Below are 25,001 nucleotides of genomic sequence, written 5' to 3' on the forward strand. Positions count from 1 at the left end.
TGAACTGTATTTGGGATGTTGTCGATATTGTTAAAGGGCCTCTATTTAATCCAATTAAGGAGCACCATAGTTCCTACATGCTGAGAGTTGATGAGGGATTACATATGAGTGCATTTTTAAGTTTTATTCATTGGTAATTAGCTCAAGTGTCCTCTCTTCAGTGGGAATTCTTCCTATTGTCCCTCTTGCGAAATCACAGATTGCTCAATACTTCACACATGTGAAGTTTGATTCGAGATCAGCTTTGACAGCATAAAGTTTTGAAATCTTATTAAGGACACTGCAGAATGGGACAGACTTTATTGTCCGAGGAGAGGTTGCCCCTCCTTCGGAAACGTCACAGCTTGTGGCTATAAAGTATGAGTGAAAGGGGAAAAGCGCTGGAGTGTGTTTGAGGCTGGACTGCAGGGAGATAGCAAGAGAGGCGCACTGACTCCATGAGCACAAATGGATGGAAGGAGCCTAATGCAATGGAGACACTGAAGCACGGTGCAGAGATTGGTGCCCTGTAAACTCTGGAAGAAAGGAAAGAGATGCGTGTATGTGGCGAGGGGGAATGAAGAGTAGGATAAAGAGTTTTGATGAAGAGTTGAGATTATTTTTCAGAAATGGCACGGATTTGCTCTCATGCCAATGCGCATTTTGCAAAGATGAGATAGCACTTGAGAAAATGGGATTCCTCCAGGAACAGAACTCACTCACGACCTGAATGAAAAGAGAAAAGGGGATTCTATTCAAATCGGAATTTAGTTTTTTTTGTTGTTGTTTTTTTCCGTTCTTTTTACTTGACAAGCCTCGGTTGTGAGTGAACGCAGAGTGAAATATGAATCTGGGCAAAGCACTTCTGTTTTTCCTCCTCTCAAATTGTGTGACAATGACTTTGTCGCTATCCACTTGCACCACTGTGGACATTGACCACATAAAGAAAAAGCGAGTGGAGGCGGTTCGGGGACAGATCCTCAGTAAACTCCGACTGACCAGTCCTCCTCAAACAACAGGTCCGAGTCAAGTACCGTTTCAGGTTCTGGCCCTTTATAACAGTACCAAGGAGCTCATTGAGGAGCTGGGGAGAGACAGGCAGCAGAGTTGTGGACAGGATAACACGGAGACTGAGTACTATGCCAAAGAGATTTACAAGTTCAACATGGTCAATGGTCCAACAGAAAACAGTAAGTTAACTCCCTTTGACATGTTTGTTTGAGTGTTTGTAAATTTGTATTAATCATATCTCTACTACAAACCCGCTGAGCTCTGGATGTGGGTGGATAAAATATGTAGCTATTATTTGTGATTGGCAGTGCGCCATACAGCTAACCTTTTTTTCCCTTTTTTTTTAAGATGTAGATGCCCAAACTTGATCCAAAATACCGTGACGTATATTTTTGTGAAAGCACTTGTGCAAATGTATTTACGCCCATAAAACTAAATCCTTTCCATTTGGCCATGATACAAAACTATTAGCTATAAGTGAGACAACATAGTCAAAAAAAAAAAAAAAAAAAAAAAAACAGGATCTAATTTTTCCAGCTGGCGTTAAGTCCACTCGTGTCTGTGCAGCTTTTACGCACAGACGCGCCTGTGAGCAGTGGAGCGGCGCGCAAAGGAGAGGGCAAAGTAAACAGTCTAATTGGAATGAGCACCATTCCTCATACATACCTCACACCAAAGCCATGGGAACTCCAGCCTAAGTCTGATACATTCCTAAGCGGGGAAAATTCTCAGGCAGTTAAGTCTAGTAGCTATTTATTGCCAACTCCAATACCTAATTTCCATTTTCTGGCCGTGAGTTTCCCAATATTTTTCATCCACTGTTACGACTCTCTCACTTCTATTTCCCCACTATTTCTCTCTAGTAGTGAGGAGACGAGTGGCTCTGTGTTATGATCTAATTCCCCTGTTCATCCATATTGGTATTTCCTGTATAAACTATGGTCCATTGATTGTTCCAGAAATCTGAATCAGAAGCTCACTGAGCAGCTCCGTCCGTGATTCTCCGGAGTTTGTTTTTTAAGTGGAGGAGTTGGATTTGTGCCTGTTGACGGTCAGCGGCCGGTTAGTGCGTGGTGTTACCATTTTGAAATCAACAGGTGTTTATGCTGCGCTGTGACACTGAGCAGAGCCTCCAGCATAAGCCCCTGAATCAAATCCATTTCACAGGTCCCACAAAGTGCTTCTGACATTCAAAATACACAGCTCGGGGTTTATCCACTGGTCAGAGGTAGCCAGAGCTCCCAAAACAAACAAGAGGTCTAAGGAGTGGGATCAGTGATGGCCAGGTGCCCAGGACACATCACGCTGGCCTCATACTGTAGCCCATACTGTAGGTGATAATACAAGACGTGAACTTGACTTAGCACTGGCAACACTTACTGCACTAAACAGCTCATCTAAGGAGGATATCACCCAAATTAACACAAGGTGCCAACATACATTAATTAGGCATTTTCTCCTCCTTTCCATTATGCAATCTTAAAGAGTGCAGGGCATGTTTCAGTATGTAGGAACATAATGTCTGTCACCTTGATAATTTTGCAGTGTAGTTCATTTTCATTCCTGCTGGATATAATGAGTTTTACATTCACTGTTTTTGGAAGGTGGGAGTGTTTGGGAATAGAGTCAAGTTTTACTTTTTTTTCGAGCCCAGTTAAAAAGTTAAACAGAAAGTTTTCTCTCATACTTTAATGCACCACATGCTCTAGACTGTTTTTATTAGACATTACTACTAATGCAAATCAAGGTATTTGTTATTTATGAGTAGGTGAACCATAACTGAGACAGGGCAGTGATGTAGATGTGCCTAGAAAGCCAGCGTGGCACCTTATGTCACCCATATGCCATCCTGCCTGTCATTATAAACTAAATACTGTTGAAGAAATGCCTAAAGACATCTTAAGTATACCATGATGACACTGAACATAAAGAATCCACTGACTCTCACATCTTAAAATTAGAAAGCTCAAGCCTTGCACACTGAAGCCTGCAGTTTCAGTGAAATTTTAAGCCCATCATTGACTCAGTGTTGGGTCAGTAAAAAATGAGGACCGGCGCTGAGGACAGCAGGGTATCTGATATATGGGATAGTAGAAAGATGATGTCATCTGAACAAACAGAGACAGAGGTCTTTGGCTTATTCCCAAAAACAGAGCATCTCTCCCCCCCAACTCCCACGCCTTTACCATTTTTGCTTCCTCATCCTTAATCAAGTGGAGAGAGAAAAAAAAAGTTGTTTTTCTTCAGAACAGAGCTCCTTCACATTATCTCCTCTACTTCAGCGGCCTGCCACAGTCAGTGTCTACATGCAGCCAAAAGAGGGAAGGAGAGAAATGAGGCCCGGCTTATTTGACAGTTAAAATCAAACCTTTTCATAGTAACATAATGTGAATAAATTTGAAAATTCTAACTTAGGCTACCACAATTTAACTAGAACATTGTGCATTCTTGCTAATATATTTCAAAAGAAATTTGTGTTGTCCCATATGAGGTCTAGACACCTCAGCAGCTGGCTAGCACCTGCTGCCTTATGCTTCCTATTTCCTTTGTTTACCTCCACAAAGCACTGGAGAGACTGACATCACAGACAATCCTCCAGGCAAAAGGGGAAAGAGAGGTGATTCCCGAGAGTTTTTTTTTATCAGTGTCCTGTTGTCTGTGAGAGGAGAGGACAGGGGAGGAGAGGAGGAGAGGGCAATCCTAGACCCGGGAGGCGTCTGTCAGTGTGTGAGCGTGTGTCAGGGTGTGAGGTGTGGTCGAGCATCTGGTTGAGTCACTTAATGTGACTATTCAAAAGTCTGTCCCCGGGCCCTCTTGTACTGCTTCACCACGAAATCCCTCATTTAAATCCTGTCTATGCTCAAATGAATCCAATCAATCAACTGGGTATCATTTTGTTACCCAGGCTTTTTATATGTGACTATAAATACACTTTTGCAAGGCTGTTAATGAGAATGTCCCACAACAAAAGTCAATTCTCCAGTTAGAATCTGATCTAAGAGCAGTGTGTAATTTAACTCAATCAGTAGTCATAATAGTAGATCTAATTTGTTTACCACCATAATGTTTAAAACATACCAAGTGATATTTTTAACTCTAATATTAAACATTAAAAAAATATTTCATGGATCATTAGCAGTGGGTGACTGAAGAAGTGGGACCCTAGAGAAACTTTTTGACATTAATCAAAGAGTTTACAGGTCAAGTTTATGTCAACATCTCGACACTGGTCTTAGAGAGCTCATGTAAAAATTGCAGGGGTCAGAAAATTAGTGAATGTATTTCATTTTAATTATGCAAGCAATCCCCTCTACTTGCCAACATGGAACAAATTACCTTTCAGACCCTTGGCAAAAATAAGCCATAATGTGAAATCCACCTAAAACCATTGCAATGGGAAAAATGAGGTCATCCAAAAGGAAACCAAAGACTTGATTAGAATTTCAAATCTCCCCTCGAAGTGGGGCTTTCCACCTTCTGTGGGGGAGGCAGGGAGGGTGGGGGGGTGAGGGGAGAGGGAGTAGTGAGTGAGGGGAGGAAAAGGCTACTGAGGTTTCCTCCTTATAGATTGTGTGGAAACACTGGACAGATATATGGCTGGGGATGAATGCTGAAAAGGTCACCTATAAATAGGGAAAGTTGTAAAAAAAACTTTGTGGAAATATCAGATAATGACTGGGAGGACGCTGAAATAGGATTATGGGTCAAACGAAGTACAGATACTTGGAGATGTGCAAGTTCCTTTTGCATGATGACACAGAAACAGCCGAACATCTGAGTTTCCATTGTCCAAAAACAGCTCGAGGTGCAAATCAGCTAAAGGTGCAATGCCCCTTTTAACCACCAGCAAATCTGAGGCTTGGTAATAAAGCTTAAGCTTGGGGTAATAAATTAGCCATGGCTTGGCTGTAAATGACTGTTTCCACTTGGCTCGTAAAAAGTTTGCTATGTGCTTGTTTTGCTCAACACTGCATGTGCTTGGCCTGTTAAAATAATAAACTATTCAACGGTATTATGGTATAAAAAAGGGGAAAGGCTTCAGTGCAACAGGAAGCTTTTCAGATAAAATCATAATGGGGCCATTTATTTAGCAGATTCTGCTAAAGGTCAGTGTGGCATGCTATCACATACACACACCCACATGCCATGTTAAGGTCTACAGCAAGTTATTACTTGTCAAGCTTGCATTCAGTGGAATTACTGTCATGATGGAGTTGCCCTCCTTGTTTGGTTGCTCAGGTATTGTCCTGTTCCAGCACTAGAGCCCACATGTTGCCGGCTAAACCTCTTGATCCAGGGAAGTACTTGGCTTGTGTCTGAGCCCTCAGAGCACCTGTTGGGTTCCAGAGCTGGTGGGAGGAGCGCGCTGCCGTCCCACTGCAGCCTGCTCAAACCACCACATGGGACATTTGGTTTTCATTTCATGACTTCAACTTGTTGCTGACTTGGACCGCACAAAGCATAAACAGATGGTTCGTGGTAATGGCTCACATCTCCCTGGAATGGACTAGAAATGGTTAAAAATGTTTTTTTTCTATCTGTAAGCTATCTAAACTTGTAGTGGGAAATCCTCTGCAAAAAGCTTATCAGTCATCAGAAGGTAAACATGTCCACCCCTGTAAGGATATCTGTGGAAAATAGGCTTTGATTACATGTACACAATGAGGTAACAGATGAATAAGAGCTTAAAGGGATTCTGACAAAAGAAATAGAGAATTTCAGTCTTATTGGATATTCCAATTTTTTTGGTAGAAGAAAACTTTAATAACATTTTTAAAGCCAATCTTGAGTCATCATTTCCATTTTACCTGCAGATGACCTCCCCTACTGCCCAAGGGGTATCACCTCCAAGGTATTCCGCTTCAACGTCTCGACCATGGAGAAGAACTCCACCAACTTGTTTCGGGCCGAGTTTCGAGCTCTGCGGATCCCCAATCCCGGCGCCAAGAAAAATGAGCAGAGGATTGAGCTCTACCAGGTGTGTGAACTGACTGCTGGTTTCCACTGTTAGCAGAACACAGGGGGTAATGTGCTCTATTTCTCTCAGAAGGCCTATTGCTAAGAGCCCGTGTAGGTCAGCGAGGAAGATGAAAACATTTATATTAGGGTGTCCAACTCCCTCTCTTCTCTTTTCAAGCGCTGATCATTATTCCATGTGCTTACAGTCAAATGGATTCTACATTAGAGCGAATTTAAGAGCTTGCACAGCCGTCTTTGAGAAACCCTAGATTACCATTCGACGATTTCTTCTTTCTTAGCTGTCAATCTCAAAGCAGTTGTCCATCCTTATTAGATCAAGTAAGGCATTATGCTTTCAACAGGGGGTTTATAGATCTGCACCTGCATTTGTGTGTTTATGAGCATTTTGTTTTTTTTGTGGTGTGTGTAAAATCTGTTAGATCATCTATATGTGGGGTGGCAAAGATCTTTTTTTTTTTTTTTTTGGTTCGGTTTCCTCATTAATCTCCCGTGAGAGACTAGGAGTAATGATCAGGTTCCAACATTTCCTGCCAGGGAGACAAGCGTCTCCGGACTGCATACCACCTCTGAGGCAGGCTCTGGCCAGCGCTGAATACAGACTGTCAGGCCCTCAGATTGTTTCCAGGGGCCTAGGAGGAGATAGAGGCAGGGTCACCCACTGGGGGAGTAAATGGAGCTGCTCGCTCGCCCCCACACTTTTCAGGCTGGAGCTGATTGGCAGAGGGCTGACGCTGGCAGCCCTCGGCCCCTCGTTCCCACAGGAAGACAGATTAGATGCTGACAATGTTCAGGAACCTGGTTATCCTAGCTCTGCTGTGGGGCTAAGTGCTCATACCCACCACCCAAACACACATATTTCTCACTACAGATAAACACCTTTGTTCAGAGAAGTGCTGGTGCAGATATGAATGTCTAAACCACACTTTTTCAGTCAGATTGCATTTTCCTACAACCTTGGTTTGGGGTCTCGACATGATAACACAGTTAGGTCATGAATGCCAGCAGAGATACCTGCTTTCTGAACTGTGTGACACTGCATCTGGGAGCCCGGCTCAAGTCAAAGTTTGAACTGCTGATGTGAAGGACAGCCAGGTTCTCATTGGCAGGAGGGTAACACGCAGGCATTAACTTGCAAAATGGGGATATCAACACAGGGAGTCACTTTTTCCATGAAGAGTAGACATTTGGCCCAAGGCATCCTGGAGAGTCTGGCTCAGACAGACAGCTCTGGTTCTGTGTGTGTGTGTGTGTGTGTGTGTGAGTGCACGTGTGTGTGAGTGTGTAAAAGAGAGAGAGAGAGAGTTTATGCAGCTGGGTCACATTTTCATCTCTCCGCACAGATCCTCCAGAAAGACGACCCCAAAGCCAAACAGCGCTACATTGGGGGCAAGAACGTCCTGACCAAGGGAACGTCTGAGTGGGTCTCCTTTGATGTTACAGAGACAGTGAGGGAGTGGCTGATGTACCGACGTGAGTGGGGCACCTCAATTTTTCCTTGCATCACACCTTATTACATATCAGTGCTCCTGCCAAAGAGCACAAGTTCATTTGAAATGAAGGATAATGGTCTTGGGGGGAAAAAAAATGTCAGCTCCTTACATCCCTCTGCTCTCGTTTTCCCCCCTCAGAGACCAATCTTGGCCTGGAGATCAGTGTGCACTGTCCCTGCCACACTTTCAGGCCTAACGGTGACATTATCGAGAATGCCAATGAGGTGCTAGAGGTCAAGTTCAAAGGTGAGATTGCATTTAATACCTATGTGATGCGAGAAGTTAAGACGGTTTGAGGTTGTGTTCAAATTGTCAGTCAATCAGACACATTTATATAAATCTATATGAAGAATATTAGGATCAGGGGAAAAGAAAAACACAAGTCCTCAAGAGCAAAAATGACATATAAGTAAAATCAACAATGGTTACAGTTGTCGAATTTAGTGGGGTGTTCTTACTAGGAGGTTTAGGGGTTATGTGCCAGATTATTTTTTGGCAGGCATAGTGACGGATTTTGTTAACTTTGGACAGAGCCAGGCTAGCCCCCTGTTTCCAGTCTTTATGCTAAGCTAAGCTAACCGACTGCTGGCTGCAGCCTCACATTTTAACAGACACATTGAACTCTCAGCAAAAAATCAAATAAACATATTTTCCATGATATCTAACTTTTCCTTTCAATATCTCTCTCCTTGATGAATCTAAGATTGTCTACTCTCATCATCTTTCATCAAATTTTGGATCAATAAATCAGGTGTCTTTAAGTATTCTTCTCTGATTAAATTTGTCCTATTTTAAGACTGCATCTCGGTCTCAATCTCTCCTGTTGTGCATTGAGGACAGACTCTTTCATCTGCAGGTTTCCTAGATTTTGCGCATCATGGCCTATGACCAGATTGTGGTCGCTCGGTCTGCATTTGGTCAGGATTTGTCCCCGCTTTTGATCACTCACTGTGAAAAGATGTTCTGCCAGTTTGTATTCTTGATCGAGGGCCGGATAACAATTCAGTTTATTTGATTTGTGTTTGATTTGTCTAAATTTCCAGATAGACATCTTGTGTTTGTTGAAACTTGGGTTTATTATGATTAGCGCTATTGAGGTATTGTTGGTTTTAAGATGATTTGCATTAGTGGATTTCAGGACCAGTTGATATAAGAGGCTTTTTTTGGATTCCAGTTTCAGATGTTTCCAAAAATCATATAATTTTTTTTTTTTTTTTGGATAATTAGTTATCAGTGGATCATTGGTTGGTCATTAGTTCTTCTTGTGATGTCTGATATGGCCCTACACAACTCTTTATTCAGGGCCTCTACAGGGAGCTCCATTTGGTGTAGTCATGTTGGAAGAGTGGACCCTATACTTTACTTCTACAAGGGACAGGGGATTGAATTAAAGTCAAAATATTTTATATCTCACTTCAATTACTATACCTATATTCTGGATTTTTAAGTGTAGCACACTTATCAACATGTGCCTCAAGCAGTGATACTCATTGAGGTCTCTCCAGTAAGATAATGGGTTTCCTTTCTACAAAGAAGAGAGACACAGAGCATGGGAATACAGTTGATCTGGTATCTCACTTAGCATTGGGGCCCCCGGGCCCTCGATCCTGGGAACACTCCCGACTGGCTTGGCCACAAGGAATGTGCTGCCACGGCGCTCAGACGTTTGGCCCCGAATTAAAGAGGGGCCAACATATCCACCAGCAGCATCTCTCCTGAGATATCCACTGCTTTAGCTATCAGGGGTAGATTGGATGAGCAGACGCAGGCCCAGGGGGGAGAATGGAGGAAAGAAGGAAGTTAGGGACCAGTGTTGAATAAGGAGAAGGGTGAAAAGTGAGCCAGAAATGAAATGAGTGAAGCTCAGCCTGGAGATGATCCTTCCATAAAAATTACACTAATGAGAATCAAATTGTGGTTCGACTGGAGTCAGCTCTCAACAGATCTTCTATGTTTTGTTGTGCTGTTGTTGTTCTTTGTATCTTCCTTACTAACTGACTTGTTCCTGCAGGTATGGAGGGAGACTACGATCAGAGCCGTGGGAAAAAACAAAAGGAGCAGCTCTACCCCCACCTCATCCTCATGATGCTCCCTCCCCACAGGCTGGATGCCCAGTCCTCCTCCCGCAGGCGCAAGCGGGCACTTGACACTAATTACTGCTTCAAGTAGGGCACATTTTCTTACACTGGAAAATGTAATGCACTGCTTGGACTATTGTTTATTGTCTTTAACTTTCTAAAATAATTTCTCTGGCTGCACCTGCACTGCCAATTTTGGAGATTTGAGCACTTGTTAGAAGACAGATTATGGGTTATAGTTTAAAAAAAGTGACATTACTGTCTTGCAGGCAGTTGTGTCTTATTGTCAAGTTGTGCTGTACACCAGCCAAGGCAACATGAAATGGAAATATCATCTGTCATGTCTCAAAAATATGGCAGGGAAGAAAAGTGCATGGGCACAGGATACATAGGATAAGCTTTTGTTAATCAGCTAGACGAGCATGACAGAGGTATTAGCTGATACAAGTCAGGATCTGTCCCAGAACCAGCAAACGCTACCTCCTCTTACACGCTGTCTCCTCAGCTCTGGATTTCCTCTGTCAGGCTGACAGGCAGCACCAAGACACCTGGGCTGACTCCAAGAGGGAAAATAAGGGCACACCTAAGAGTGGAATTTCTCAACTTCTCTCATCTCTGGCAGTGAGGCCGTAGGGAGGAAAATGTATGCTTAAATTTGTTTGTAATTAGTGAAATGAAGAGTGTAATCCCCTCTCCCTTCTTGTCTGCAGCAATTATGAGGAGAACTGCTGTGTGCGACCACTATATATTAATTTCCGCCAGGACTTGGGCTGGAGGTGGATCCATCAGCCTGAAGGTTATTATGCTAACTTCTGCTCCGGCCCCTGTCCTTACCTACGTAGCGCTGACACCACCCACAGCTCGGTGAGACAAAGTGCCACAACACATTTAAATAATGAATGTGTTTGGGAGATGTGTTTGCTGATCCCGTTCGCCTTCTGTTCTTTCTTCTACAGCTGCTGAGCTTATACAACACCTTGAACCCAGAGGCGTCCGCCTCACCCTGCTGTGTCCCTCAGGACTTGGAGCCCCTCACCATCCTCTACTACGTGGGTCGCTCCCCGAAAGTCGAGCAGCTCTCCAACATGGTTGTCAAGTCCTGCAAGTGCAGCTAAACGGCTTTGGGGCCCCAGCGAGAGACATGGGATGTGACGGCTCCCAGCACTACTCAGGAGCGGGTATGAGGTGTTAAAGGGGGGGGGGGGGCGCGGTACAGTTTGTCCTCCATTCCTCCTGCTTCAGCCTTGCCCGAGCTCTCTCACGAAAAAAATCAAAACCCCGCCGACAAGATGCGGCCCACCACTCCGCTCACAATCATTGGCAGCATTTACCCAGAAGACTCGTCAAACAACACTTCACTAGCGGCACCCTCAAACCCATCAGACCTCTTGTTGACCTTCAGCAATCGCCTTTCTCATCAGTGTTTCTCATGTTTTATTTCATATGCCAGCATTTTGAACAGCCTGTACCTCAGTATTTCGTGATATTTCATGGTATTCAAAAGAGGAACAGAACAAAAAAAATTGTCTCCCAGTGACCACCGCATTCTTAAGGACATACAAATAATTGGGGTCAAAAAAGAGAAAATGACTGAGCATGCAGACTGAACTCAGCGTGATAGGAATTCATCAAAGAGGGTAAAACAAAAATGATTGTTTGCTGAGAGCAAATACATCCCCGGCCAATCACGCACGGCCCTGACACACAGGACACGTTTGGATGTCTGAGCTGGAAACCGAGGCTGTGCACGCCGCAGCTATCTACACTGTTTATTTAGGATTAAATGCCGTTGAATAAAAATGATCTTAGGAAAAAAAAAAAAGAAAACATGCTGGAAACCAACCTTTATTCAAAAGTAGTATTTCCATGGTTATGTTTACCTCTGTAATGCAACAGGATGGTGATTCCAGGGATTGTTTCATTTTACAGTGAAGCCTTTCTGTTGTATGAGACAATGTATGTCACTAAGTGAACACTTAACTAGATCACGAACTGTAAATGTTTTTCTTATTACTCTTGGAAACACTTTTTTTTAATTAAAAATGGACAGTTGGATAGAGTTGTTCTATTTTTGTTATTGTTGGAGGGTTTTTTTTTTTGTTTTCATTAAGTATTTTAGAGCACTTTATTTTAAAGGGTGATGGAGTAAATTTAGATGACCAAAGTGAAGAAATCAACCACTTCCACTGTACCTAATGTTGAACAAATACTGTATATTTACTATTGTATTCTACATATTCATGTCAATGTTGTTTGCTACAAACAGCCTAAATGATTCCAAAAATATTACATTTCCATGCATGTGTACTGTAAACAATCAGGAGCAGAACAGATTAAAATATTGGACTGTAAACAACATTGAATCACCACAGTAGAATATACACACTGATTTGGATTCTACTGTTGGATTCTTGTAATACAGCATGCACTGGCTTTAATAGCAGTAAATCCACAACATGAAGTTTTAACATCAACCACTGCAAATTTTACAAAATACCATCAAGTATATTAAAAACAGTACTGTTGTACTGAGCTGAAAACTGCAATCTGTGCAAAACCACTCTGATGATAATCATCAGCTGATATGAGAAAGACATGCATGAAATTCAAGTATTTCTGACAAAGTCATCATAAACATATGCTGAATCTTATGATATATAACAGAGATGCTTTATTCTATTAACACGCCCTGAGTGAACTCGCTATATGGTCCCAAGCAGCAGAATATCCACGAGGATATTGGTCTGCTGGTGCAGCATTAACCTTCATTATAGGCAAGGCTGTGCATAACCATAATTCCTCTTTATGTTATGCTTCAAGCTACAGAAACGGCCGAGAAGGCCTTTTGTTCGACAATGTACGATGTAAATGCAATAACACAATAATTTACTTCTTAAGACAAAAAATATTAAATTTGGTCCATCCATAAAAACATCAACATCTCAGCAGTTCACAGGAATAATCACAACTGTATTCTTGATACAAAACTTAAATATCTGTCAACCCTGCAACAATGTTACATCATCACTGAGAACAGGAAACAAGGCAGAAACTAATCCGAGTTAAACTCTAACAATCAGAATTTTCCTTTTTCGTTCCTTCGAGCACAGGATGCTAAACTTTAACACATCCTTTGGTGAGGACCAGAGAGTCTGATTTGGCAACTGTTTGGATTCCAACAACAACTGGCAGTCAGAGTGTCTAATGCCAGAAGCCGCACATGAAAGGAACCTCCCTGCATACTCACCATTCATGGCAGCAAGATGAGAAACTGCTCAGGCTACAATACTTGTCAAAATCTCATCAGATGTCTCTCACGGACAAAGCCCTCATCTAACCTGCTTGTATAACTTTTTAGGGGGGAAAAAAATGTACATGAATGGAGTGCACATGCAAAATGCCTGCAGGGCTTGAAGAACCATCTGCCGAAGGCTATCTGTCTGTGAAATCTTTTTGTGGCATCAGCAGCATGGAGAGAATGAGGGCGGGCAACTGTTGGGATATAGACTGAGTGCCAAAGGGGATAGAGGGGTTGGAGGGGAGGGGCTGAAAAGGCCATCTGATGTTGAGCTGCGCAACAAAATCCCAACCTGCGTCAAAGCTGGGCATTCCTGGCCTGGCATACTATCCTCTTGCATGTCTGTGGCTGTATCAGAGAGAAATTAATAGGACCCTGTTCGATGTCTGGCACGCTTTCATCTGTTGCTGTTGTCCTTTCCCAGAATACACCTCTGTGATGTGGGTATGTAGTTACATGCAGAGACACCTGTCAGGCCAGCAGAGCGGCAGGACGTGCCTCTGGTCGCCTTCGTGTCATCTCTGACTGGGCTCCTGGGCCTGGAACAGCTTGCGGTACACAGAAAGACCTGGAAAGCAACAGATGAAAGAAAAATGAATATAAAAGAGGTGGAAGGGCAGCACTCGGTCTTCCCCGCAGAAAAAAAAAACCCAGGAATGCTCAGGTGAAAACTTGAAAGACTTCCTTAAGAAGTGGTGAATGTTGTGTTGATTCTTTTGATTATTAATGGTCAAGGTGTTTAATGGTCGGGTTTTGACCTGAACGTGAGGAAGACCAGCAGATCTGCTCAGTCAGCTCAGAGGTTAGCCTTTTGTCTGGCTGTCCCTTCACTCGCAGCCCCTCATCCTATCGCCTGGCGCGTGTCCAGGCATCCAGTAGAAAAGGCATTCCAAGTACAGTTAGAGCTGCCGTGTTTGTGCTCCCAAACAGTATTCCCTTTCATTCCCTCTCTGCACACTCTGTTTATTTTGGTGCTCTTTTACACCGTGGGGCCTGACTGAGCTGGAAAACGAAAACATCTCCCTGACTTCCAATCCGATGACATGACCGCTGGAAGCAGCTTCCTCTAGCTCAGCAAAAGAAAAGATAAAGGGACAATATTCTCTCTTACAATCCCCACTCCAAATGACACTTGGAACAAAAAATGTCAAACAAATGACGTCAAGTCGAGTTTAATCGACGGCAAATTGACCCAAAAGATCTGACAGGTGTGATCGTGATCCACCATAATTATTTATTAATCAAACAGTTTGCATCTTTGTGTGCAACAATAGTTCTTACATACACACATCTCTTATTACTTTTGCTTATCTACTATTAAAATACATTATTCAAAGAAAGTGATCCACCTTTTTCTGTAAAGAAAACACTTTGAATCAAACAACTATTAGCTTACATAATACATCTGAGAAGGGGATGACAGCCAATAACTACCTTTCCTCCCCAAACAAGGCACCACACAGTCTGATTTTGAAAGAGAGAGGCTTAAACTATTCGTCCTGACATTATCACACTCCCATTAATATGGCACAAGTGCAGCATTCATTTCCTTTTAAAACTGAGAGCGATAAATCTTCCCCCAGTCACCGGCTGCGGAGGCCTGAGAACTTCAAGAAAGGGAAGGAGTGTAAAACACATGTGGCCGATAGAACCTGTAAGCTTTGATAGCTCCTCATCAAAACGCTGCCCTCATTTCATGTCACAAATAAACAGGAGTGACGCACACAAGAAACGGGGAAAGAAGGGTGGTTTGATGGGAGCAGGAAAAGTTTTTGGAGGATAAAGGGAGAGTTTTACAGAGCGAAGAGAGGAAGAGATTACGAGAGCGCACAAGAGAGAGATAAAGGGAGAGTGTGATTAATGATGGTTGACAGCTGATCATAGAGAATGCTCTCCATTTTGACCCGCTTTAACTCCCTGTCAGAGTCAATCAGGGGAGCTCAGTCATCTCGCTACAAAGGTAAACTGGGCAGGCAGAAAGACCTGACTCACTCCTAAGCTCCACAAAGGCTGTACCCCTTCTAATAACACCATCCCCCTCTCCGAAACACCACACTGAGTCTCTGTTCAACTCCCAGTTCCATTCTCAAAGCATGGATAAACCTGCCCTGCTAACTGGTTTTGGTACTAGGATTGTTTTTTTTCTCTCTCTCCTCTCTCTCTCTCTCTCTTTTTTTTTTTTTTTAAAGTTTTAAAAGTCAGGGGCGAAGCATCTCCCCCACCCTTTGCGCCCTAAACGACGGAAAAAATGCATTCATGAAATTCAGAAGCTGCTCCCAACGGATCCAGTTACAGTAATTGATGAGTTTATAAGATGTTTGTTAACCTAAGCCAGCCTTCATACTTTAGGGGGGAAGAGGGAGAATGAAAAGAAATGTTCTGGTCACAGACACACGCACACATATTTTCAGGAGGTGCACAGCTACCGTACTTTTCCGACAGCTCAGTTTTGGACAAATGTAGGCTGATCTCTGGTTAAGCTTTGCGACTGTGACACTCACATGATGTGATGAATGGTATGATTTTCTAATGCTAATGTATAGTATGGAAAAAGCCCCTTGATCAGACAAACAGATGTGTGCATCAGCTTAAACTGCTTAATTTCACTGTTACTTCAATAAGCTCAACACTTCGCTCAGCTCCCGGCAACTCAGGATGGAAAGAGTTGTGCAAGTACTGAAAGATGACAGGGCACACATGAGTGCATGCACCCACAATTGCAGTGCGTTACCCACAATAAACTCAGCGAGGGCTGAGCTACATTTTCATTTTCTTGGTGTGATTTCTGGGGTACAACTGGACAAGGCTTTTGGCAGATGCATAGCAATTACAACTGGGGAGGAATGGCCAACAGATGGGAATACCCGATCACTGGATCTCATTACAAAAGAAAGATGTCATCACTGTTATAGCTCTTTATCCTTCAGCAGTAATCTGACCTCTAGTCTTGGACACATTCAGACTATATGATCAAACAGCAAATTACTGCACTGGAGAGTTTGTTTATGCCCATTCAGTCCTGGCTGCTTCAACTCTACTTGGCATGAACTCTAAAGAGGGCGACGGCACTTCGAGTCATTTCAATCTAATAAGCAATAAAACTTCGCCTGTACTGAGGTTCTGTTTAAAATTTGTACAGTAGTTATTTTTACAAGAGTGTAGCTGTGCAAAATACATTTACACACCCTTACACCACTGGGCAAGCAGGACCTGGGTAAAAATATCCAGTGGTGTTTATCAGTCCTCCATGGGGAATGTCCACTATGCCTGTAATCACTGACACTGGCATAGAAAGGGCATAACTTCCCCTCTGCATGAGGACCAGCGGGCACCAGCGAGGCCAAGTTACAGCACGGAATTAAGCACGTGCGGAACTGCAGCATCAGACCCACCTGTTTTACCGCAGATGGCCTCGTAGACCATATGCTGGCCGCTGGACACGGTTCCGCTGGCTGAACTCTCCGCAGACGTCTGCCTGTTAATCAGACATAAGATATGTGTGAGTGATGAGCAAAGGAAAGACCCTTCCCCTGTGGTCTTGCGTGGTGACAAACTGTATTTAAAAAGGCCACGCTTATCGCCCAAACTGTTAGGACACCTCGTTCTGGATTTAGTTCAGTGCATTGTTCAACTCTGAGCTAAATATTTAATCAAATATATTAAGATAACGGTTTTTGGCATCTTGTGATTGTTAGAGCTTATGTGTGTGTGTGCACGATGTCTGATGAGTCACTCGGCAAACTTGAAATAGCCTTTCTGTGTGTGCAGTCAGAGGAGCCCAGCAGGGGTTAAGTGTTTACTGAGTGCCTCTCATGAGCTATTGTGACAAGAAGGGGGCAAATTCCTGCTGCTTGTCCTGGGTGATGTGATTTTCACATTGGCAAAGTTATTCTGTTGATTACTGAGTGTGTTTCACTGCAGGAAACGGCTATAGAAAGAAAAGGCACATTCATACAGAGTGAATAGTGAATACTGTGGTATTTTCTTAGTATATATCAAAGAGCTTTGTAGAGAAATCTAGAGATCATAGACAACAAATTACAAAGCCTTTTTTTTTTCACATTATCAGACAGCAACCAGTGTTTTCACAGAGTAAACCATTAGGAGAGCTGGTGAAGCGTGGAGCGGGAGCAGACATGTCTGTAACCTTATACATTAAATCTGTTAAGCATTTTTAGGGGGGAACAATAAATAAAGCTTAGCTGGCATTAACCTCTCGCCCCATAACAGCAGCTTGCCAAAGGAGCATTAACAAGGTAATGAGGGTACACACAGCCTCCTTGTAAGGGGCTGCACAGTTGTTCTTTCATACCATTACACAACCACAAATAGAACTGGCCCACTTTAAGCGTGGCATACCTCGACAGGAAGCAACCCCTTTCATATTGAGAGGTGTGGGGGTGGGGGGTGAGAGAGAAAAAACTTGACCTCTGGGTTCTTCACATCACTTTCTTTGTCAACAGTCTCTCATTCTGTCGCTTCAAGAATCGGGCAGCCGGCAGCGCTGTACTGTAGGTGAGAACTAAATCTGAACTTGTAGTATACCAGCCCAAAGTTGAAAAATGTTTTAAGTATGTAGAAGTTTTCAGACTGACCAAAGGGGATAAAGTTTAACCATAAACACACTTTTGGCAGCTTCGGTGTGTATACAGTATCCTGTGAAAATAACTACTGTTGTGGCTGATTAATAGGGAGTGAAAGCAGCGGCAGGGCTGACATTAATGGTGCTGCTGTAATTGTCACCCTATTAGTAATGCCACACGACAGGCCGGGTTTCCGTAGTTACAGCTGCAACTAGCCAAACCTCGCAAACAAAATACCAAACAGGCTAATTTATTTGTGTTACAAATTGCTCCTTTCAAAGCCTTCACAGAAGTCATACCACTTTGAGTCCTTGCAGCCCCTCGGGTTGGCAGTTGTGGTATGTTGATAGACCAGAGAGCCCTGCCCTGCCCTGCTGAGTATGATACCAACATTTGCAAGTGCACTGCATGCGAGTTAAGGTGAAAAAAAAAATCTAAGTCACTCAGAACTCTTGCCAAGGTCCCTCCAGGCTCTTTTAGTCTTCAATTAAAAGTCAGTGATGACGAGTCAGTCAGACCAATCACTAGACAGGAGTCAGCATTTTTACACTAAGCTGATTGGATGGCGTCCATGTGAAAGTCTTATTTTGTCTTTTAGGCCTTCTGACAGAGGAAATCATTTGGCTGCATCGGCAAAAATCTTCACTCCATTTCCCCTCCTAAACAAGACCAAAAACCAAACGTCACTCTGATAAATACATTCCACTAACAACTACCAGTGATCATCAGTGGTGTATAACACAAAAGGAAAAAAAACAGGCAAGGTCAGAGCTGGTGAATTTGTATCAAACTGTTTTCACTTCAGCAGCTGGCTAGAGGAAGGTGTTTGGAGGGCTGGATAACCTTGAACTGTTTGAATACACCAAAGTGATTCTATTATAAGTTGGAGGAGCTTAGACCTACACTGGGATGCATTTCAGATGTGCCTCAATAACAGAGGTATTGAGTTGCCCCTAAAATGAGCGCTGGAAATAAAGGGAAGCAACTTATTATCCCACCATTCTCTGCAAACAATCATCTCCCTTTCTCCTGGACAGAGTTTACTTTTCTGTCATTCTTTTTTTATTTTCTCCCCCCCCCCCCTCTTTATTCTTTCTTTTCATTGTTTCCATCAGTGCATTTTTGGTCCTGAAGCTTCCGTTTTTCCCACACTCTCCCCTGTCACACTGGTCGACCACAAAAATGCAGGACAGAGGAGAGGAGTGTGAGGGGGCTCTGGAATTCCACATGCAGTGGGTAAACACCGCAACTGCCAGGAAGATACACACACAGGAGCAAACACGGCACCTACCCGGCTGCCCTAACCTATACTACAACCCCTGCCCTCTTAACTCTTCGCTTGCCAGGCCTCTGACGGCACAGTTTGTCCAGTCAAATAAAATGACTGAATGCAACACGTCAGCAGAAAGAGGGCTTTGCTCAGTACCTATCTGCTGGTCTCAACCACATTAAAACCGCCAGGGTGTCAGCAGAAACGGACGGTCGACTTAGCTGACAACTCACATACTGTATGGTCTCATTTAACTCATTTAAGACACAGAAACAAATACTTCTTTCAGCCATTGTTCCAATCCATTTACAATCCATTTCTTACACATTAGACGAGTGTGAAGAGCCCTTCACTGCTGCAGCAGAGTGCTTGAAACAAACAATCAGCCCTGATCACAAAGGTTTGCTGTGTTGTTGTGTAATTTGGCCAGATGTTGCGGTAATAAAGCCATAAAGTAAGTGAGGGAAATAGCTGGGAGTTCAGCCCTGTTTGACTCCTTTCCTTTTATTTTCCCTTCTGTGCTCTTCAGCTTATCTCCAAACCAAACAGGATTTAAACGTCGCTCGGAGCTCGGGCCCTTCCATTGAACCACGCTCTGTTTACGGTTCAGGCAGAAATCAGGCCTGTGATGAGGTTGTTTACTGAACAGGCAGATACACCCTGCAGCCAAAAGACTGGGAGCACTCCGCACATATTCTAACTCTCATTAGCATTAGCCATGTCCTCTTGAACTCCCCGATCCCATGCACTCTGTCTCACTCCACAGGCAGGGTCCAATCACTGGTACTGCTCTGCAATCACTTAATGTGCCATAAATTACATGGTGACTTTGTTCAACGTTCAGCTCTACTGGATTTAAGCAGCAACAAGAGTCAGGAGTAGATCAGGAGCAAAAGCATTGACTTGGTTGAGAGGCTGTTCTTACTTGATGAGGCGCTTTGTTGCTGTTTTCCTGATCTGACCTTCTCTGGCACTGCTTGGAGGCTTTGGGGCAAGAACAGGTCTACCACAGGTCTGGATGTGGCTGTGTCCATGACTGGGATTGGGTCGAATGTAAAGGCTGGATGGAGGGCAGCTGGATGGGTTAGTGGGAGCCTGGGCATGAGGAGTGGTTGTCTGGTCTGAATGTTGAGCCTGAGAAACAAGAGAGACAACTGTTATTTATTACATGTCATTAAAAAATGAAACTATCTGGACACTTTTATTAAGATACTGTGCATTGATGAGTTTGCAAGTGGTTTAACTCTTAGGAGGGTGTAAGGGTGTCAGTACAGTAAAAGCAGCTAATAAATGATCATCTCTCACCGGTCAAGCATCACTAATCCTCTTATCACAAAATTTTGATTTAAAACCATATTTGCTGAAGCTGTGTGATATTCATCATCTACAAGTGCAAAAACAAAAATATTACTGTAAAGAGGTCTTCAAATTTGCACACTGATATCTTAAGTCTGCTAACTGAGGAATTCTAATCGTAATAAGACAAAGCATTTTGTCAGCTGACTTCCTGTTCATGGGTCTTTGCTGCCAGCTGTATTAACATGTGACAAACAGTTTCAAGTATCAAAGGCCGGTTGCATCATATTAATGGTACGTTAAACAGCAAGATGACATAATCAACTTTGAAACTTCCAACTTTGGAGATAGAATAAGTGTGATTGTTTGATTTAGTTGAAAACTAAATATAGAGATCAAATTGACTGTCTGAAACTTACCAGTCTACATCACTTTAACTCATCTTAATTAAATGAACTGTGAGGAGAAAAAAGCTTATTGAAGAACCAAAAAATGACTCTGGACCGGTGGAGGCGGTGCCAGAGGGTTACTGTACTGACCCGAAATACATGTGTGCATTTCTTTGACAGAGCTTTATAGATGCACCAGCTGTAGTAAAATATATTTTTAATAACAACTCTAAAAGCTAAATCCTGAAAAATATCAATACAATAAGCATGCTGCTAGTAATTTCCACACCAAAACTTTTCAATATGTTGATATTATAGGTACTCTAATAGGTAAGGTAGCCGCCATCACTTCTGGTATTCCACAAGTATCAATTCTAGGCCCTTTACTACTTCTAATATATGGAAATAATATGGAATCTGTGATCGGTTGTAAGCTTTTCTATATGCTGTTGATCAGTTTTTCATAAATACTCCAACCTATTTCAAGAAATGTTGAAATTGAATACATTACTAATTGACTTTAATAACATCTATGCCAGACTGAATCTACTGTATTCTGTTTGCCTCAAATAGCAAAGCTGCTCTTAAAAAAACTTCTTCACACCAAATTATGGACTCTTGATTAGGGTCAGATATAAGAAAAGGTCACGTATGTCCATGATATGATTGATAATTGAAGTGCACAGAACTTTAAATACCACGATCCCTCAAAGCATTATCAAGCTCACTTAAAAAGTGTACAAAATGTGTTTTGATTCTGACAAAAACGGAATCTTTTACACTGAGACCTTCAAATCATTACAATGGTTAAATATTGTTTATAGGGTTAAGTAGAGACTGGCATAGGTTTCAGTAAAATTTATAGTTATGGTTGGTTTGAATCAAGTTCTCAGTGTATACTGCAAGTGGCATGATTTAGTAGCATCATCAAACAATTTTTAAAAGTATTTTTCTGAAGTTTCTTTTAAGACAAAATAAAATCAAACCAAACACTAAAAGAGGATTAAGGTGGAATCACATTTGGAATGTCTTATTCATGGGAAAAAAGTGGTCTCTGGTTATTAAGGTGAGTCAAAGTACTGACATGAGTTAGTGCAGATATTAATGAAATGCCATCCAGAATCAAAACATGCTCAATTTTTTTTCGTTTTTTTTTTTTTTTTGGCAACTGGCTGCACTAAAAAGCATTCTTCAAATTATTTGTTTGTTTATAGATCTCTTGGCTTGGGAAGAAGGAAAATACCATTTTCATTCTGACATAATATTTTAGAGCCGCATTTCACTCTGTCCTTGCAGTGCCGGGAATGCTTTGCATACATTCCTTCCACATCTCATGCCTATGCTATTTTCTCTGCAGCTTTATACGGCTATCTAACAAGCTAATGGTTTTCCAGCTTCACAGTGCAGCCGTTCAAAGGGCCGGCAGTGTGACAGGGAATATCTGATGTAATTTCTTTGTTGATAAATGAGAAGCTGCGTTTCCAGGTTGCAAGGCCTATGGCCGCAATTCAGTTTGAACGGGGCCAGGAAGGGCACCTTTCTTTGGCTGCCAGGTGGCCTCAGGCCAAGCCTGTGGAGGAGCCGCACAGTCTGCACCCAATAACTGGAACGTGGATTGGAGTGCCGGAACAGCCCCATGTCTCTTTCTCTCTCAAAGAGGACATACAAATATATGTACATAGACTCATACTCTATCCAAATGCATCTATTAATTTTCCCATAGGGCCAAGACAGCCAGAAAGGTGTATTTTGGAATATGAAGTGCATTTGTATCAAAAAGTCAAAGTAAATTTTTAAAAAATGATCAAATTTGATATAACTTAAAGTCAAATCATTGACTATTTCCCAGACCAATCAAAGTGCATGCCCTGCAAAGAAAACTTTAAATAATTCTCTCCAACATCATAAAGAATGGGTTAAATAGTAACACATACAGAGGCTGCAGGATTTAGGACTTTAATCTTCACTGACAGAAAGACCCGTGTGGGTGGAATGAACAGGGAGTGATGGCAAGGATTTCAGGGAGGGTTGTCTGATTCGATGGTGAGACAAACATATCCAGAGTCAGCCTTCCTATGACCTCAGTTTGTGAGGGTTGAACAACAGGATGGCTACGTCTCAACAGTGCATGAACTTCACTGTACACATGCAGTCCTTAATGCCACAAACCATTGCAGATTGTTCAAGATATTCCTGCCTCCATATGCTTGAAGGACGATGGGACATGCCCGCAAAAAGAGCAACTTGGTCGAATGTGTTTGAACTATGAGATGGGTAATGAAACAGAGGAAAGGGATCGCTTTCATAAAGTGTCTTGCGTAAGGCTGCTGGACCAAGCCAAGAGAAATATCACCTCAATTGCATTAATTAAGGCCCAACCAAGATGATGAACAAACAATGACGTGAGAGCAACTGCATTACTCAGGACAGATCGGAAGAAAACGGGTGTTTCCAGTCATTCCTCCCTGTAAGCTGTCCCATGGTGCTCTCCTGTCTCCTTTTGTCTCCATCCATAGAATGAATCCACAAAATCTGCCGGAAAATGAATAAATACACTCATCCTGTTAAGATCTCTTTCAGAGCAAGGACGCAGAAAGATGGGGGGCCTATCCTTTTTCTCCAAACATTAAAATTAAGCTGTACAAAATGACTCTAATCTCCCTCAGAAAACAGCCAAATCACATCTGTCACGGCTAGTCAGGCATGACTGAAAGGTTTTTTGTCGCTACATTACTACCGCTGAGAAAAACATATCCCAAACTTTTATTTGGGTTGTAATGGCAATACAAATGGAGCTCAAATCTGATATGAACAGTAATGGTACAACTCATAAAAAAAAAACGCAACTCATAATGGAATCTCTCTGGTGCACTCACGGGCAGCATTCCTTGATTACTCACCTTCCAATATAAGCCTAGCAGAGTCCCTCAGGCAAACAATATAGTCTTGGGGTGAGGAGTCATGTTTGGCTCTCCAGGAATGAGCTTCTGTTGAGGACGATGTTCCCACCGAACATCATTTTGTTAAGTGGTTTGGAAGGGGATTCTCAAAATAGCTTTGTAAATGCTAACATGAAAGCTTTCCCCTTGATGTGGGCACATTTTGCACTGTTTTGGACAGTAATGTGCTTAGGTAAGGGAATATTTTGTACAGACACAAATATGAGGGTTTTTTATAACTAAATAGTTCTCATACATGTCACTCAGTAATCATCTGTGCTGATTTTAGAGTAAAAAATGAAGTGACAGCTAACAAAGTTGAACCACGCATTTTCTCTGAACTCTTCCATAGCCTTTTTTTAGATTTGGAATTAAGTAACTTTTTATAGGAACAAATTATAAGGAATTCTAATAGTATCGACAACAAAAACTTTCATAAGGGAGCAGGGAAAACATTTTTCCACAAAAGGAGCTGGGTTCGAGCCCATGTGTCTGAAAGTAACTCCCCAGCTACAGTGTACTTGAGGATAAAAGTCGACCTCTACTAGCTCTCTGTGCTCTGTGCACAAGACCACTTGTGGGGAATTCCCCTTTAGCAATGATAAATGTAATCATTAAAGTATCATATTTAGGTGCAATAATGTGGGAAAACTTGTGTACCTTGTGTCTGCAATGGCTCTGGTCTGAAAATTGTTGCGACTGAAGTCTCTGCTGTTGCAGTTGCTGGATAGCGAACTGAAGCTGGTAGCTTCCCTGGGTGGGCTGGTAGCGTTGCTGTGGGTTCACACCTGTCACCAAGCTATAGGCATTCTGCACCTGGCCGTCCCAAAGACCCTCCTCATCGTGCAGCGGCCTGTGGCTTGGAGAGCAGAAATGAAAAGAAGTCAGTGAAAAGGTCACAGAATTCAAAATGTGTAAATGTTCCATCTAAATGTTTTCACATTCCCAGTGTATAAATGCAGAATACCTACGAGAGTTTCACCTCATGTTAGAAAACCTTTCACGACTCAGTCTGAAGAAAAAGATCCTTTAAGTTGTGATGTGACATAAAGCTACCATAAAGCTTACTTTGTTACTTAGTTAATTGAATGTATATGGTAGTTTAATACATTTTATACATTTGGTGAGAGTTCAGTCCTTCTTTAGACACACGAGGGACTGGAGACAGAGGAGAAAGGGGTGTGATGAAACAGTGTTATATCATGCATTGAGTGGTTAAGATAATGTTGAAATCACTTTCTTTCTAATATTGTCATTGGACAACTGTTTTTACAGTTGTTGCCTCATGTGATGCCAGTTATCTGTGAGATTTGTGCTCTCCATTATGTGTTTTTCCACACATTCTAGTACAATGAAGCTGAAAGGAAGGTACTACCACCTTTAATATGTGATTAAACAACAGCTGACCTATAGTAATAAGTCATCCTTGGCTTTAATATTGGAGGAGAGTGCAGGCTTCAGTGACACAACGGTGAGCCATAATGGTACAATATTTTCCTTGTCAGTTACTTTATCAACTTTTCCCACCAAGACAGAGATACGGCAGTAGCTAATTAACCCCCCCTGTTTCACTCCACATGTTGAGCTGCAAATCCGCCAGCTAAAAGTAAAAAAGACGAGACAGCTCCCAGCATCCCAGCCGGTGGCTCCTGGACCCGCAGAAGCCTCAAGTCAAAGTGTGCAAATCA

General features: G+C 42.5%; 2 protein-coding genes across 6 annotated transcripts in view; one reads left to right on the top strand and one right to left on the bottom strand.

Moving 5' to 3' along the window:
- Positions 1-367: 367 nt before the first annotated feature.
- Positions 368-11,593, top strand: tgfb3 (transforming growth factor, beta 3). The gene is made up of 7 exons (XM_044374451.1): positions 368-1,169; positions 5,805-5,968; positions 7,311-7,440; positions 7,599-7,706; positions 9,472-9,625; positions 10,249-10,402; positions 10,495-11,593. The coding sequence occupies exons 1-7, from the start codon at positions 824-826 to the stop codon at positions 10,651-10,653; spliced, it is 1,215 nt and encodes a 404-aa protein (XP_044230386.1). The 5' UTR covers positions 368-823; the 3' UTR covers positions 10,654-11,593.
- Positions 11,594-11,731: 138 nt separating this feature from the next.
- The window catches only part of ttll5 (tubulin tyrosine ligase-like family, member 5), a 54,576-nt gene continuing 41,306 nt past the window's right edge, over positions 11,732-25,001 (bottom strand). For 4 of the 5 annotated variants that reach the window (XM_044374441.1, XM_044374440.1, XM_044374443.1 and 1 more), the window contains exons 29-32: positions 23,974-24,172; positions 19,615-19,823; positions 16,229-16,311; positions 11,732-13,404 (exon numbers count right to left, since the gene is read on the bottom strand). In XM_044374441.1, coding sequence (XP_044230376.1) covers positions 13,352-13,404; positions 16,229-16,311; positions 19,615-19,823; positions 23,974-24,172 — 544 coding nt within the window. In that variant the 3' untranslated portion in view covers positions 11,732-13,351. The remainder of the gene's footprint in view (positions 13,405-16,228; positions 16,312-19,614; positions 19,824-23,973; positions 24,173-25,001) is intronic. The other variant, XM_044374444.1, reaches the window with a different exon arrangement.

The sequence above is a fragment of the Thunnus albacares genome, chromosome 15 (assembly GCF_914725855.1).
Source record: "Thunnus albacares chromosome 15, fThuAlb1.1, whole genome shotgun sequence".
Classification (NCBI taxonomy): Eukaryota; Metazoa; Chordata; class Actinopteri; order Scombriformes; family Scombridae; genus Thunnus; species Thunnus albacares.